At 42.7% G+C, this 17859-nt stretch overlaps 1 protein-coding gene across 1 annotated transcript in view; it reads right to left on the reverse strand.

Moving 5' to 3' along the window:
- Positions 1-166: 166 nt before the first annotated feature.
- Positions 167-17859, reverse strand: part of LOC130297504 (uncharacterized) — a 43499-nt gene continuing 25806 nt past the window's right edge. The window contains exons 2-3 of the mRNA XM_056550048.1: positions 14848-17798; positions 167-420 (exon numbers count right to left, since the gene is read on the reverse strand). Coding sequence (XP_056406023.1) covers positions 350-420; positions 14848-17782 — 3006 coding nt within the window. The 5' untranslated portion in view covers positions 17783-17798 and the 3' untranslated portion in view covers positions 167-349. The remainder of the gene's footprint in view (positions 421-14847; positions 17799-17859) is intronic.

The raw sequence follows: 17859 nt of genomic DNA on the forward strand, positions 1-17859 counted from the left end.
GTAGTGGCTTAGAACCGGTCCACTAGCACGGTCCACGCCAATCCCTCTCTGGCACAGAGGATCCACTACCTGGAAGCCGAATCGTGACAGAATGCAGTAACTCACCACTAGGGATGAGGGAGCCGAGCCCCGGAACCCGGATTTAACCCCAATTTTGCTGAATTTTTGAACACTTCAGATTCAGCTTGCGTGTCCCAAGTAATATGTAGGAGAACAACATGAGGGATAAAGAACACATGGCGTTTTGAATGATTTGCTGGTTTATGTGTCAATCAGCTCCCAGGCAATAGGAGACGGCCTTCATCTGTGGGTTCATCTCAGGGACCTCCCGTCCATTCCTGCAGAAGCCTCATCGTGCACTACAAATCCCAGCCAGCCTTTTTCCAGGCACAGTACAACTGAACAAAGCTGTGGGCTGACCTGTATGATAGCAATACATATTTAAATTACTTTAAATACAGCAGAGACATCTAAAACGCCTTACTGACATTTATAGGGTTTAAGCACACACACAGTATATCTACCGGTTGTAAGCTAACAGCACAAGAAAAGAGCAGACAAATAACACGCATTAGCCCTCGAAAGCTCCTGTACATCCATATTCTTGGTTTAATCAAACACATGTTGTATTTCCCTGGTTGTACAGTAAAAAATACATCGCTGGTGATTGGTAAGGCTGACATGCCACCTGTTCCCCGTTTCACAAGTGAAACCCGATGCAATCAATCCCTCAGCCCCTGTACTACTACTTCCAACATGGAACAGACTTTGTTCCATGATGGGAGTAGTAGTACTATCGCTGCAGTAGTCTCCCCAGCCGCCCACAGGAACCTACTACTCCTATCATGAAAACAAGTGTGTTCCATGATGAGATTTGTAGTAGTACCTCAGCAGTGCAGTGCAAGAAAAGATGCAGAATCTACGTGAACATTTCCGCACAGATTCCACACAAATTCTACATCTTTTTACCATCCGCAGAATTCTGCACCGAAGCAATGAGGATGCAGAATTCAAGCAGATTTGTGGAATTTACATCGTGTGAACACGGCCTAAGTCTTCTGAGATAATGACCCCTAAATCCCTTTCCCCAGACACTGAGGTCAGGACTGTATCACATATTCTATATTCTGCCCGAGGGTTATTACCCCCATTATCTTGCACTTATCCACATTAAATATCGGTGTCCAGAGTTCTGACCATTCCTCTAGATCAGGGGTCGGCAACCCCTGGCACACTGGGTGCTTTTGAGTGGCACGTGGGGCTGGCTCCTGGCAGAGAGGCACTCACTCCGCTAGTGGGGATCCAGGACACGCACACACAGCTTAAGCCTCCTCTCAGTGTGAGCCACAGGACCTGCGGCTTCAATGAGAGGAGACCTGTGAACTCTGCAGGTGCCGATGGTGTCACTCATCGGCACCTGCACTGTAGCGGGAGAAGAATGCAGCCAGCCTGTGCTGCCCAGGAGATCCATGCGTGGGAAATAGCAGAGTAAACGTTTTTGTTTTTTTAACCATTCTGGCAGAGCAGGGGAGGCACGGTGACGGGAGGGGGGATGGGGGGGTTTGCAAAGTGATGATGATGGGGGGGTGCAAAGTGATGATGAGGGAGGGGGGGGGGGTGAAAAGTGATGATGATGAGGGGGGTGCAAAGTGATGATGAGGGGGGGTGCAAAGTGATGAGGGAGGAGGGGTGCAAAGTGATGATGATGATGAGGGATGGTGCAAAGTGATGATGAGGGAGGAGGGGTGCAAAGTGATGATGAGGGTGGAGGGGTGCAAAGTGATGATAAGAGGAAGGGGTGCAAAGTGATGATGATGAGGGGAAGGGGTGCAAAGTGATGATGATGAGGGGGGTGCAAAGTGATGATGGGGGGTGCAAAGTGAAAATGATGGGGGGAGCAAAGTGGTGATGATGGGGTCAAAGTGATGATGAGGGGAGGGGGTGCAAGTGATGATGATGAGGGGGAGTGCAAAGTGATGATGAGGGGGGTGCAAAAGGATGATGATGATGGTGCAAAGTGATGATGATGAGGGAAGGAGGTGAAAAGTGATGATGAGGGGGGAGGGGTTCAAAGTGATGATGATGATGGGGGTGCAAAGTGATGATGATGAGGGGGTGCAAAGTGATGATGATGGGGGGTGCAAAGTGATGATGATGATGGGGGGTGCAAAGTGATGATGAGGGGGGGTGCAAAGTGATGATGAGGGGGTGCAAAGTGATGATGGGGGGTGCGAAATGATGATGAGGGGGGATGCAAAGTGATGATGATGATGAGGGGGAGTGCAAAGTGATGATGATGAGGGGGGTGCAAAGTGATGATGATGGGGGTGCAAAGTGATGATGAGGGGGGGTGCAAAGTGATGATGATGGGGGGGTGCAAAGTGATGATGATGGGGGGGTGCAAAGTGATGATGATGGGGGGGTGCAAAGTGATGATGATGGGGGAGGGCGTGCAAATTGACGATGATGAGGGGAGGTGCAAAGTGATGATGATGAGGGGGGGTGCAAAGTGATGATGATGGAGGTGCAAAGTGATGATGATGAGGGGAGGGCATGCAAAGTGACGATGATGAGGGGAGGGGGGGGTGCAAAGTGATGATGATGAGGGGTGGGGTGCAAAGTGGAGGTTAGCTGAAACCGTTAACCTAATTTGTGGGAGGAGTCTGGTCCTTATATACCACCTCATCCACACAGGTGCTATCGGCAGCATGCAAGGCGTCATTCTGATTGGTGTCCTGTCTAGGCCAGTGGTCACTTCCGGTTCCTACATTCCCCCTCCATCAGGTACAGGGGTCAGGTAAGAGTGCAGCTTGCCTGCGCCATGGTTACGTTTGTCACTACAGCAGGTACGGACGTTCACTTCGGGGGCTCGGCAGCCCAGGAAGCCATGCGGCGAGCGGCTAGCTAGGTATTACAGTGGGGACCAAAAGTTTGGGCACCCCAGGTAAAAATTTGTATTAATGTACATAAAGAAGCCAAGGAAAGATGGAAAAATCTCCAAAAGGCATCAAATTACAGATTAGACATTCTTAATATATGTTAACAAAAGTTAGATTTTATTTCCATCATTTACACTTTCAAAATAACAGAAAACTAAAAAATGGCGTCTGCAAAAGTTTGGGCACCCTGCAGAATTTATACAATGCGCTTCCCCCTTTGCAAAGCTAAGACCTGCCAGTGTCATGGATTGTTCTCAATCATCATCTGGTAAGACCGGGTGATTTCAATCTCAAAGGTTTTAAATGCCCAGACTCATCTGACCTTGCCCCAACAATCAGCACCATGGGTTCTTCTAAGCAGTTGTCTAGAAATCTGAAACTGAAAATAGTTGACGCTCACAAAGCTGGAGAAAGCTATAAGAAGATGGCAAAACATTTTCAGATGTCAATATCCTCTGTTTGGAATGTAATTAAGAAATGGCAGTCATCAGGAACAGTGGAAATTAAAGCAAGATCTGGAAGACCAAGAAAAATATCAGACAGAACAGCTCACAGGATTGTGAGAAAAACAATTCAAACCCCACGTTTGACTGCACAATCCCTCCAGAAAGATCTGGCAGACACTGGAGTTGTGGTACACTATTCCACTATAAAGAGATACTTGTACAAATATTGTCTTCATGGAAGAGTCATCAGAAGAAAACCTCTTCTACATCCTCACCACAAAAATCAGCATTTGAACTTTGCAAATGAACATATAGACAAGCCTGATGCATTTTGGAAACAAGTTCTGTGGACCGATGAGGTTGAAATTGAACTTTTTGGCCGGAATGAGCAAAGGTACGTTTGGAGAAGGGGAACAGAATTTAATTAAAAGAACCTCTGTCCACCTGTTAAGCATGGGGGTGGATCAATCATGCTTTGGGGTTGTATTGCAGCCAGTGGCACAGGGAACATCTCACGAGTAGAAGGAAAAATGGATTCAATAAAATTTCAGCAAATTTTGGATGCTAACGTGATGCCATCTGTGAAAAAGCTGAAGTTAAAGAGAGGATGGCTTCTACAAATGGATAATGATCCTAAACACAACTCAAAATCCACAGGGGATTACATCAAGAGGCATAAACTGAAGGTTTTGCCATGGCCTTCACAATCTCCTGACCTCAACATAATTGAAAATCTATGGATAGACCTTAAAAGCGCAGTGCGTGACAGACAGCCCAGAAATCTCAAAGAACTGGAAGACTTTTGTAAGGAAGAATGGGCAAAGATACCTCAAACAAGAATTGAAAGTGTAAATGATGGAAATAAAATCTAACTTTTGTTGACATATTATAAGAATGTCTAATCTGTAATTTGATGCCTTTTGGAGATTTTTCCATCTTTCTTTGGCTTCTTTATGCACATTAATACAAATTTTTACCTGGGATCCCCACTGTACATGTGCACGAGCCCCCTTTGTTTACTCGGCGCCATGGTTACTGGCATACATGCGGCATGTGAGTGTTGCAGAGCGGCATCTGTGCACAAGTCCTGCTTTGGGTACACTGCATATTAGTTACGTGCGCACACACAGTCATATGAACATTGCGGAGCGGTGCGTGAGAAGAAGTTGCTGAGCGCCACCTTGCAATTTACTGAGGGGCATCCCCGGGGGCCTTGTAAGGTTGCCAGGGGTAACGTTCTTCAGGAAGGTGATTGATAAACATTTCTTGTTGTGCAGTCCATGTTATCCGGTTATGTAACTTACATAAGCTGTCCCTGTATACAGGAATATATCTACTGTGGTAACGTTATATGTGTGCAGGCATGTGTCTGATGTGGTACTGCTCCTGTATACATTGTTCATGTTGAAGGTCAAGTATACAGTATACCATGCTTACCTTCCACATAGTGTTCCATGCTATGTCACACAGAATACCATGCTTACCTCCCACAGTGTTCCATGCTTATGTCTCATACAGTATACCACGCTTACCTTCTACATAGTGTTCCATGCTTATGTCCACACAGTATACCACGCTTACCTTCCACATAGAGTTCTATGCTTATGTCCACACAGTATACCACCCTTCCCTTCCACATAGAGTTCTGCGCTTATGTCCACACAGTATACCACGCTTACCTCCCACATAGTGTTCTATGCTTATGTCCACACAGTATACCACGCTTACCTTCTACATAGAATTCTGTGCTTATGTCCACCACACAGTATACCATGCTTACCTTCCACATAGAGTTCTGCGCTTATGTCCACACAGTATACCACGCTTACCTCCCACATAGTGTTCTATGCTTATGTCTCATACAGTATACCACGCTTACCTTCTACATAGTGTTCCATGCTTATGCCCACACAGTATATCACGCTTACCTTCCACATAGAGTTCTGCACTTATGTCCACACAGTATACCACCCTTACCTTCCACATAGAGTTCTGCGCTTATGTCCACACAGTATACCACCCTTACCTTCCACATAGAGTTCTGCACTTATGTCCACACAGTATACCACGCTTACCTTCCACATAGTGTTCCATGCTATGTCACACAGAATACCATGCTTACCTCCCACATAGTGTTCTATGCTTATGTCTCATACAGTATACCACGCTTACCTTCTACATAGTGTTCCATGCTTATGTCCACACAGTATATCACGCTTACCTTCCACATAGAGTTCTGAGCTTATGTCCACACAGTATATCACGCTTACCTTCCACATAGAGTTCTGCGCTTATGTCCACACAGTATACCACCCTTACCTTCCACATAGAGTTCTGTGCTTATGTCCACACAGTATACCACCCTTACCTTCCACATAGAGTTCTGTGCTTATGTCCACCACACAGTATACCACGCTTACCTTCTACATAGTGTTCCATGCTTATGTCCACACAGTATATCACGCTTACCTTCCACATAGAGTTCTGAGCTTATGTCCACACAGTATATCACGCTTACCTTCCACATAGAGTTCTGCGCTTATGTCCACACAGTATACCACCCTTACCTTCCACATAGAGTTCTGTGCTTATGTCCACACAGTATACCACGCTTACCTTCCACACAGAGTTCTGTGCTTATGTCCACACAGTATACCACCCTTACCTTCTACATAGAATTCTGTGCTTATGTCCACACAGTATACCACGCTTACCTTCTACATAGTGTTCCATGCTTATGTCCACCACAGAGTATACCACGCTTACCTTCCACATAGTGTTCCATGCTATGTCACACAGAATACCACGCTTACCTTCTACATAGTGTTCCATGCTTATGTCCCACACAGTATACCACGCTTGTGTTCAACACAGCATTACTCAGGTTCCTACTCAGTGTACGTGCATATGCTTCCCTAGCAGTTTAACATGTACATCTTCCTTCCATATGACCCACATATGTTTCTTACTGTATTGTTTCCATGGCTTATGGTCACGTTTTTTCATGTTCAGCACTGTCATGTTACTCTTATGTTTCTCATTGAACATGAGTCATTTTACCCCCTAACGTTCACACTAAGCAAATATTCCTATAGCAGGTACATTACGCATAAAATTATGTATACCTTTCTGGAGCTGTCACATAGTGCATACGTGACTATGACATTTATGCTACATTAGTTCCCATGGCATGCGTTACCTGAGCTGATACCGTGATTCACGTTATTATGTCGATATTCGGTACCAGGTGTTGATACCATAGCGTATGTACTGTGCTTGTTGATATATAGTTGATATACTGGGCTTTGTGTTAATATAGCCTATACTGTGTTACATTCCATAGCTGTGGTGTGGTGCATTTTGTCCCTATAGTGGTCATACGGTGCTTATGTTACTGTAGCTGATAATTTGCATTACATAACTAGTAACTATATGCTTTGTGGTAGTGTTAATAACTGATATGCGGTACATTAATGTTACTTGGGGCTCATGTTACTGTTGCAGATATACTTGGCATTTAACATTATTTTAGCTGACATCTGTGCCTATGTTACTACTGCTGGAAATTTGTGTTTGTTACTGTGGCTTATATATACTGTGTATTAGTGGTTAATTAGCTGTTATGTTGAACATTAATGTCGTTCAGGGCCTACATTACTATAAGCTCAAATACAGCGCCTTGATGTTTCCGGACATGTTTTACGGTGCTTACATTACTTGAAGCGATATACCATGCTTCCACGTTAATGATTCCCTAGAGTATCACATACATACTGTTCCCTACAGGGTACTATGCATACGGTTCCCTACAGTGTGACATACATACCGTTCCATACAGGGTACTATGCATACAGTTTCTTACAGTGTGACATACGTACGGTTCCATACAGTGTGACATACATACATTTCCCTACAGGGTAATACGCATACCGTTCCTTACAGTTTATGTTTCATACTGTCCCATTTTTTTGGTTCAGCTCTGTCATGTTATGCTTATGTCATGTACGCTAGGTTGTTTTACCTCTTAGCTCTTTATGTTCGGTGTGGTTGGAGGCTGCTTGCTGTTAATCTGTATAGCCTCATCTTTATAGTTTCCTTTCTTGTCTTTACACACGCCTTGTTACAGCCAGTTTGATCTCACCATTCCAGGTAAGCTTTAAGTCCTCACTTACATGCCTTTTGTACATCACACGCTCCCGTGAGAGAGAGGCTGCGCGACAATCCTCGAGCCTTCATATTGTTGTCATTTCTTTGTACATTACAAACATTCTAATTTGGGGCAGATTGTATCATCAATCCATGAGCCTCTTGTCGTCACTTGTTTTTGTACGTTACATACGCCCCTGTTAGAGGCAGATCGCTTATGTTATACTGTGTTTACGTTACTTCAAGTGATATACCAAGCTTCAACGTTAACGGTTCCCTATAGTGGGACATACATATGGTTCCCTACAGTGTCACATACAACACGTATGGTTACGTAGAGTGACATAAATACTGTTCCCTACAGGGCACTATGCATACAGTTCCTTGCAGTGTGACATACATACCGTACCATACAGTGTGGCATACGTACGATCACCTACAGTGTGATATACTTACATTTCCCTACAGGGTATTACGCAAACAGTTCCTTACAGTGTACGTTCCATAGTTTATTGTCCCATTCTTTGGTTTCAGCTCTGTCACTTTATGCTTAACCCCTTAAGGACCAGGCCATTTTATACCTTAAGGACCGGAGCGTTTTTTGCAATTCTGACCACTGTCACTTTAAACATTAATAACTCTGTAATACTTTTAGTTATCATTCTGAGAATGTTTTTTCGTGACATATTCTACTTTAACTTAGCGGTAAAATTTTATGGTAACTTGCATCCTTTCTTGGTGAAAAATCCCCAAATTTGATGAAAAAAATGAAAATTTTGCATTTTTCTAACTTTGAAGCTCTCTGCTTGTAAGGAAAATAGATATTCAAATTATATTTTTTTGGGGTTCACATATACAATATGTCTACTTTATGTTTGCATCATAAAATTTATGAGTTTTTACTTTTGGAAGACACCAGAGGGCTTCAAAGTTCAGTAGCAATTTTGAAATTTTTCACAAAATTTTCAAACTCACTATTTTTCAGGGACCAGTTCAGTTTTGAAGTGGATTTGAAGGGTCTTCATATTAGAAATACCCCATAAAAGACCCCATTATAAAAACTGCACCCCCGAAAGTATTCACAATGTCATTCAGTAAGTGTATTAACCCTTTAGGTGTTTCACAGGAATAGCAGCAAAGTGAAGGAGAAAATTCACAATCTTCATTTTTTACACTCGCATGTTCTTGTAGACCCAATTTTTGAATTTTTGCAAGGGATAAAAAGGAGAAAATTTTTACTTGTATTTGAAACCCAATTTCTCTCGAGTAAGCACATACCTCATATGTCTATGTTAATTGTTCAGCGGGCGCAGTAGAGGGCTCAGAAGGGAAGGAGCGACAAATGGTTTTTGGGGGGCATGCCGCATTTAGGAAGCCCCTATGGTGCCAGGACAGCAAAAAAAAACACATGGCATACCATTTTGGAAACTAGACCCCTCAGGGAACGTAACAAGGGGTAAAGTGAACCTTAATACCCCACAGGTGATTCACGACTTTTGCATATGTAAAAAAAATATATATTTTTTTTACCTAAAATGCTTGGTTTCCCCAAAATTTTAAATTTTTAAAAAGGGTAATAGCAGAAAATACCCCCCAAAATTTGAAGCCCAATTTCTCCCGATACAGAAAACACCTCGCATGGGGGTGAAAAGTGCTCTGCTGGTGCACTACAGGTCTCAGAAGAGAAGGAGTCACATTTGGCTTTTTGAAAGCAAATTTTGCTCTGGGGGCATGCCGCATTTAGGAAGCCCCTATGGTGCCAGAACAGCAAAAAAAAAACACATGGCATACCATTTTGGAAACTAGACCCCTCGGGGAACGTAACAAGGGGTAACGTGAACCTTAATGCCCTACAGGTGTTTCACGACTTTTGCATATGTAAAAAAAAAAAATTTTTTTTTACCTAAAATGCTTGTTTTCCCAAAATGTTTACATTTTTAAAAAGGGTAATAGCGGAAAATACCCCCCAAAATTTGAAGCCCAATTTCTCCCGATTCAGAAAACACCCCATATGGGGGTGAAAAGTGCTCTGCTGGCGCACTACAGGTCTCAGAAGAGAAGGGGTAACATTTGGCTTTTTGAAAGCAAATTTTGCTCTGGGGGCATGCCGCATTTAGGAAGCCCCTATGGTGCCAGAACAGCAAAAAAAAACACATGGCATACCATTTTGGAAACTAGACCCCTCGGGGAACGTAACAAGAGGTAATGTGAACCTTAATACCCTACAGGTGTTTCACGACTTTTGCATATGTAAAAAAATATATATATTTTTTTACCTAAAATGCTTGGTTTCCCAAAATTTTTACAATTTTAAAAAGGGTAATAGCAGAAAATACCCCCCAAAATTTGAAGCCCAATTTCTCCCGATTCAGAAAACACCCCATATGGGTGTGAAAAGTGCTCTGCTGGCGCACTACAGGTCTCAGAAGAGAAGGAGTCACATTTGGCTTTTTGAAAGCGAATTTTGCTCTGGGGGCATGACGCATTTAGGAAGCCCCTATGGTGCCAGGACAGCAAAAAAAAACCCCACATGGCATACCATTTTGGAAACTAGACCCCTCGGGGAACGTAACAAGGGGTAATTTGAACCTTAATACCCTACAGGTGTTTCACGACTTTTGCATATGTAAAAAAATATATATTTTTTTTACCTAAAATGCTTGTTTTCCCAAAAATTTTTCATTTTTTAAAAGGGTAATAGCAGAAAATTTGAAGCCCAATTTCTCCCGAGTACGGCGATACCCCATATGTGGCCCTAAACTGTTGCCTTGAAATACGACAGGGCTCCAAAGTGAGAGCGCCATGCGCATTTGAGGCCTAAATTAGGGACTTGCATAGGGGTGGACATAGGGGTATTCTATGCCAGTGATTCCCAAACAGGGTGCCTCCAGCTGTTGTAAAAGTCCCAGCATGCCTGGACAGTCAACGGCTATCTGGCAATACTGGGAGTAGTTGTTTTGCAACAGCTGGAGGCTCCGTTTTGGAAACAGTGGCGTACCAGACGTTTTTCATTTTTATTGGGGAGGGGGGTTGTATAGGGGTATGTGTATATGTAGTGTTTTTTACTTTTTATTTTATTTTGTGTTAGTGTTGTGTAGTGTTTTTAGGGTACAGTCGCACGGGCGGGGGTTCACAGTAGTTTCTCGCTGGCAGTTTGAGCTACGGCAGAAAATTTGACGCAGCTCAAACTTGCAGCCGGATACTTACTGTAATCCTCCGCCCATGTGAGTGTACCCTGTACGTTCACATTGGGGGGGGGGGGAACATCCAGCTGTTGCAAAACTACAACTCCCAGCATGTACGGTCTATCAGTGCATGCTGGGAGTTGTAGTTTTGCAACCGCTGGAGGCTCCGTTTTGGAAACAGTGGCGTACCAGACGTTTTTCATTTTTATTGGGGAGGGGAGGGGGGCTGTGTAGGGGTATGTGTATATGTAGTGTTTTTTATTTTATTGTGTGTTAGTGTAGTGTAGTGTTTTTAGGGTACAGTCGCACGGGCGGGGGTTCACAGTAGTTTCTCACTGGCAGTTTGAGCTGCGGCAGAAATTTTGCCGCACCTCAAACTTGCAGCCGGATACTTACTGTAATCCTCCGCCCATGTGAGTGTACCCTGTACGTTCACATTGGGGGGGGGAACATCCAGCTGTTGCAAAACTACAACTCCCAGCATGTACGGTCTATCAGTGCATGCTGGGAGTTGTAGTTTTGCAACAGCTGGAGGCACACTGGTTGTGAAACACCGAGTTTGGTAACAAACTCAGTGTTTTGCAACCAGTGTGCCTTCAGCTGTTGCAAAAGCTACAACCCCCAGCATGTACGGACAGCGGAAGGGCATGCTGGGTGTTGTAGTTATGCAACAGCTGGAGGCATACTACTTTGGCTGGGGATGCTGGGGATTGTAGTTATGCAACAGCTGGAGACACACTGGTTTGCTACTTAACTCAGTGTGCCTTCAGCTGTTGCAAAACTACAACTCTCAGCAGTCACCGACAGCCAACGGGCATGCTGGGAGTTGTAGTTATGCAACCACCAGATGCACCACTACAACTCCCAGCATGCACTTTAGCTGATTGTGCAAGCTGGGAGTTGTAATTACACAACAGCTGAAGGTACACTTTTCCATAGAAAGAATGTGCCTCCAGCTGTTGCAAAACTACAAGTCCCAGCATGCCCATAAGGGCATGCTGGGAGTTGTGGTGGTCTGCCTCCTGCTGTTGCATAACTACAGCTCCCAGCATGCCCTTTTTGCATGCTGGGAGCTGTTGCTAAGCAACAGCAGGAGGCTGTCCCTCACCTCCAACGATCCAGCCGCACAGGTCAGTCCCTCGTCGTCTCCGCCGCCGCCGCTGCTCCTGGGGCCCCGATCCCAACAGGGGCGCGGGGATCGGGGTCCCCAGCACCCGGGGTGCATGTCCCGCACCCGCTCACGTCCTCCGGAAGAGGGGTGGAGCGGGTTGCGGGAGTGACACCCGCAGCAGGCGCCCTGCTGGCTCTGGCTGATCGGGGCCGTCTCTGACGGCCCCGATCAGCCAATAATTCCGGGTCACCGGGTCACTGGAGACCCGATTGACCCGGAATCCGCCGCAGATCGCTGGACTGAATTGTCCAGCGATCTGCGGCCATCGCCGACATGGGGGGTCATAATGACCCCCCTGGGCGATATGCCCCGATGCCTGCTGAACGATTTCAGCAGGCATCGGGGACCGGCTCCGCTCCAGATGGTTGCAGGGGGCCGGTAAAACACATGACGTTCTCATACGTCATGTGTCCTTAAGGACTCGGAAATGGAGACGTATGAGAACGTCATGTGTCCTTAAGGGGTTAAGTTATGTACGCTAGTCAAGTATTTTAGGCTGTGGTCATAGTATTACACTCACGTTTTCATGTGCTAAAGTCCGGCATATTAGGCTGTTATAGCGTCACGTTGTTCTTGTAGGCAGGTCAGGTATGGTAAACATCACTATAGTTGGCAACATTCCTAGGATACCCAAGCAGGTATGACCAGGTCGTTTTACCTCTTAGCCCTATACGTTCGGTGTGGTTGGAGGCTGATTGCTGTCGTCAATCCGTAAAACCTCATCTTTATAGTTTCCTTTATGGTCATTTTATACACCTTGTTACAGTCAGTTTGACCTTGCCATTCCAGGTAAGCTTTAAGTTGTCACTTTACATGCTTTCATACGTCACATGCTCCCGTGAGAGATAGGCTGCCCGACAATCCTTGAGTCTTCATATTGTTGTTATTCCTTTGTACATTACAAACGTTCTTGTTTGGGGCAGATTGTATCGTCAATCCACGAGCCTCTTTTTGGCTTTTGTTTTTGTACGTCACATACGCCTCTGTTAGAGGCAGATTGCTTGACTATCAACGATCCTCATATTGTTTCCGTTTCTGCGTTACATACGATTCTGTCTGAGGCAGATTGCACCGTCAGTCCACGAGCCTCATGTTGTCGTCATCTCTATCTTCCTCTTATGTTTGTTACTATGCCTCTGACTGTGGTCTTAGTTGTACACATCTTAGTGTTAAGTTCTTTGGTGTGGATGTAGCTTCTGGGCCTTTTGTTGTATGTTTGTCTTGTCAAACGTGTACCTGTTGGTATATTTGCCCGTATTGGTCTTTGTAACCTGCTGGTCATGTATATTTTCTTTTGCGATAAGCCTCAGGGCGTAGCAGTAATTATCTTCTTTATACCTGCAAGTATGAGGATACTGCCTTACTAGTACACGAAACCTCAGGTTAAGTACGTTATATTCTTTTATGTTTTGTCTATGCAGGTCTTTCTGTTGTTGTCACTTATGTATGGCATGGTTCAATAGGAATACTTATATGTGTAGCATGGGAAATTTTTTCTCTCCTGGCATTACCTATCTAAATACCTACTTACATTTTGGCCACTTCTCAATCTAACCGACTCATTGTACCTTCTGTCTATCCAGCAATTCTTCAACATTTCCTATCTCTGTCACTTGGGTTACCTTTATCCATGAGCACTCTGGTAGTACCATTCTGGTAGGCGCTATGCGTCCAGTAGTGCCAAGTGGTATATCCAGAATTCCTTCTTGGTTTCGGCTCCATAACAGCTGAGCCAGCTTCTGGGTAGGGGCTTCTCTTTGTCAGTTAGCACTTAGATGTAAAGTAAGTTAGGGCACTTTTATCGCTCTGTTCCACTGACATGTTCCAACCTCTGGCTGTTAACGGGAGCATTTTGTCTATTTCGTGTTCATATGATGTAGGTTATGCTTAACCATTAATTCATGCATTACCTAACTGATGTATTTTTTGCCCCCTTTCTATAGGATACCCATCACGGCCGGCCAGGCACACCCCAGGCCTAATTATTCATGCAAATGGTACCCTACTTACGGTACATATAAGAATCCGACCACAAGCATAATTTAAAGAAAGGAAAATAAACTCAAAATAAACAGGAAAAACTCTTAACATTTTTCAAATGAAAAGAAAGGTTCTGAGAGACTTATTTCCAATATGAAAAAAAAAAAAAAAAGAAGTATGACCAAAAGTGGCTTTTCAATAAGGAAAAGTGTTATGCGTTTGGTACATACCACGCTAAATACTATATCCTATCAATAAGTAGCACCAAACAATGAATTAGCCAGTAAAATCACAAATTTTATTAAGCAAACATAATCATAAAAACATGATAAAAAATTACATGAACATGAGGATCAGTGACAACCAGAAAAAAAGGTGTGCACTCAGATCAGGAATGATCCCTTAATTCTCAAACAGTGAAGAGGATTACAGGAGGTTCCTCTGCCGGACCGGGACAAGGTGAGTACCATTGTCATCAGTGTCACCTGCACAACATGTTGGGACCAACAGGTTAGTGCAGGTGGCACTGGTGACAGATTTCCTTTAATAATTATTATTGCACTTTAAAATTTAAAAAAAATGTTAGACAAAGATTATTATTTATTTTGTTTTCATTTAAGAACTTTTTATTTTATGTATGTATGCCATTTGTTAATAATACTTTTTGGGAATAAAAAAATGTTCCCAACTAAATTTGTTGTATATTTTTTTTTAATGCTTTTTAAAATAACATATAGTTTGGTATCCATGTAATAATGTGAACAGAATAAATAACAATAAGTAAAAATTTTATTAAAGTGCATAAAAACCGGTATAAATCAGGAAAAAAATAACACAAACATAAGTTATAGCTACAGTTTGTATGTATAACAACCAATAATAAAAAAAGCAAAAAAAAAAAAAACAGAAGATAAAATGAAATCTCCAAACTAAATTTTATATTGCTATTGATTTAGGTAAATCTGGACTAGTACTCATACCAGTAGCATAGAGGTGTCTGGTCTTGGTACAGTTGCTTGTATATCTTTCTCTTTGTGAATTCCAGTCTGAAATGGTTGGGTCCATAAGTACTTTCAGCACATTGTCCAACACTTCTACCATAAATTCCTGAGACGTTGATTCATAGATTGCCTTGACCATCCATGCTCGACGTGCTTTGGAATACACAAAAGAATTGTGTAGAGTGCCTTTAGGTTCACTTATGGCTGTAGCTTTCCTGACAGTAGCTTGAATACGACCAACATTCCTGTTGTGGTCCAAGGCAGCTAGTTCAGTTCTTGCGATCATTGAGTCAATAAAATAGTGTATTCTTTTTGGGCGATATTTCAGACCTAAACTATGGTATATCTCTAACTCTCCTGTATGGCAAAAATTTGAAAGTTGTCTAATGTCCTTTAAAATCACAGGATTGAGACAAACTTTAGCCAAATGGTTATGTGACGGTAAACCAGGAGTTAGCCATTTGTTATTTTCTAACTGCTGCTTGGTGAGTGGTGGATGATGACATTGAGAGTATTTGGAGTTTTCCTCCCATGAATGTTCATTAGCAACATGTTGGACAACTGATTCCCATTTCTCAACCAGGAGTTCAGGGTCTCTGTCACATGTACGTGAGCACCACCATAGATGGTTCTTCACTGGCTGGATCCACGAGTGTAGCACTTGTGTATTTTTATTTTTGGCCCCTGCTGCTAATTTATTTCCGACAGATTTGGCAAAATGCCACACATCGAATTCGTGGTCAATGTATGGAAATTCCTCACGTAAAATCTTCCTGATGGATACGTGTCGATCAGTAGCTATTGTAGATATCTCAAGATCTTTATCAAGCAACTGCTGTAATGTTTTCCTGAAAGCTATTTTTTCTAGTCCTACGGAAGTTGTGTTAGGTTCTAACTGTTGCACATGAAAAGCGCAAATCTTCTTTGAATCAGCGTCCATGAGTGTATAGGTACAATATTTCGCAGAAAATCCAGGACAGTCATTTTGTCCATCTCCTGTAAGGTAAAGAGGAGCCCTCCCAATGTCTGCGAGAAGTTTTTCTTGTTCCATTTTCCATGATAGATTAATCCCTGGATAAATGTATTGATTTTGATATGTAAGAAAGTTAGATTTTGAAATACTTTTCAAATTAAAAATTTTACATAAACTGTCAATTTTCATAAAACTGTTTCCACTGAGTACTGTGGCTGCGGACAACAAGAGATTTCCTGAAGGTGTGTTATTGACAGTAGGTTGGGACTTCCATATCTGACGTACATGTCCTTGAGAACACTTCACTATTAGTGAGAACATGCTACCTTGAAAGTATTTCTTGTAGTGTGTTAAACGACCCTTACATTTTGTTTTTACTGAACAAGGGATCATGCTTATGAGTTTTTTGAAGCATGATTCGAATATGATAAATTTTATATCTCTCACAATGTCCTCGTTTATGTCGAATAGGTCTTCAAATTTATCTGATGAGAGGTTCTCCTCATCATCATCACTACTAGAAATTGAGGAATCCTCTGGCTCTTCCTCACAATCAGTAGCATGAAATGACGTGTCCTCAATATTAATGAAAGTTGATATAGTGGTTTCGGCATCTTCTATTTCCACAGGATTGTCTTCTTCATCTCTTGGCTTAATTGGTGAAATTTCTGCCAAGTTTTTAGCCAACTCTGGAATCACACTTGTAGAGGGTTGAGTAGGTGGTGGTTGAATATCAAAATCCAATGGGAAGAAATAATCTTCTTCAATAAATTCCTTAAAATAGTTATGTTCTTTTAGGAATTTATTGGATTTTGTTGTAGGCACAGAGAATGTTTTTGATGGTGTTGACATCATGGGTTGAAATGAAGAAATGTGTGTAGCAGTTGTTATTTCTTCCAAATCAGGAGTTTCAGGTTGGACACTAGCTATATCAACAGACTGTATGTTAGACACTGTCTCAGATTCTTGAGGAATATCCACTTGTTGAGTTTCTGAAATCTGAACAGTCCCAACATCTGTTGGTCTTTCTTGACTTTGATCCCGGATTAAAACAACATGTATTGCCTGTGAAAGTTCCTGTTTTGTGATAATTTTGCGTGATGTACTTGTTGGTGTTTTCTTTTTTCTAGCGATTGACTTTCTTGATTTAGGACTGCGATACATTAAGGGCGCTGTATTTGTTGCAAAATCTCTAGTTGTAATACTGCATTTCTTTTTCCTTTTGTTGGGTGTCTGGAATTGTCTGTCATCTGCAACTCTTTTCAAGGATGCATCATGAATTTCCGGTTGAATATCAAGGGAAGACGGTCCTGTTGATCCAGACTCCACAGTTGGTTCTGAGGGGTCTGTAGTAATTTCTAGTTGCGATCCTAATGAGGAAGATGACCTCTGAACATGTTCTAGAGGTGCAGAGCTGCTTGCAGATGTTGACAGAAGAGCCGTGCAGTGCATTGATTCAACCGTGGTTGAGCATGTGGATGCAGCAGTGGAGATAAGGGTAACATTAGTAGACATTGACGAAGCACATGTATAAGTTACAACGGTTGTTGTTGGAGTAGAACATGTCAACAAATGTCCAGTTGCTTGCACAGTGGAGAAGGTAACAGTTGCAGTTGTAGATGGCACCAAACCACTTGATGTGGACGATGTAGAAGATCTTAGTGGAAATATAGTAGGTTCTGCATTAGGCCTCAGTCTCCGCCTATCCTCCTCATATGTGTAAGAATGAGTTTCGAAATGTAGAGAACACATTCTAAAGTTGTCGGTTAATTTTCCATTATATACTTTCTGTACCATCTCTTCTAAGTTGTCGTTAAATTGACCACTGTTGACAAGCCAATGTCTGATGCGAGCAATATCCCATGGGAAACTGTGCATACTAATGGATTTGTCACCCTTACGCCGCTTACTAGCGCAACTCCTTATGATGCAAGATGGCATGCTAAAAAATTACAAACTGGAAAAAAAATAGAAATAAATTATTACTGTTACATAACAATGTTTTATAATAAAATTAC

Source organism: Hyla sarda, chromosome 1 (assembly GCF_029499605.1).
Source record: "Hyla sarda isolate aHylSar1 chromosome 1, aHylSar1.hap1, whole genome shotgun sequence".
NCBI classification, from domain to species: domain Eukaryota; kingdom Metazoa; phylum Chordata; class Amphibia; order Anura; family Hylidae; genus Hyla; species Hyla sarda.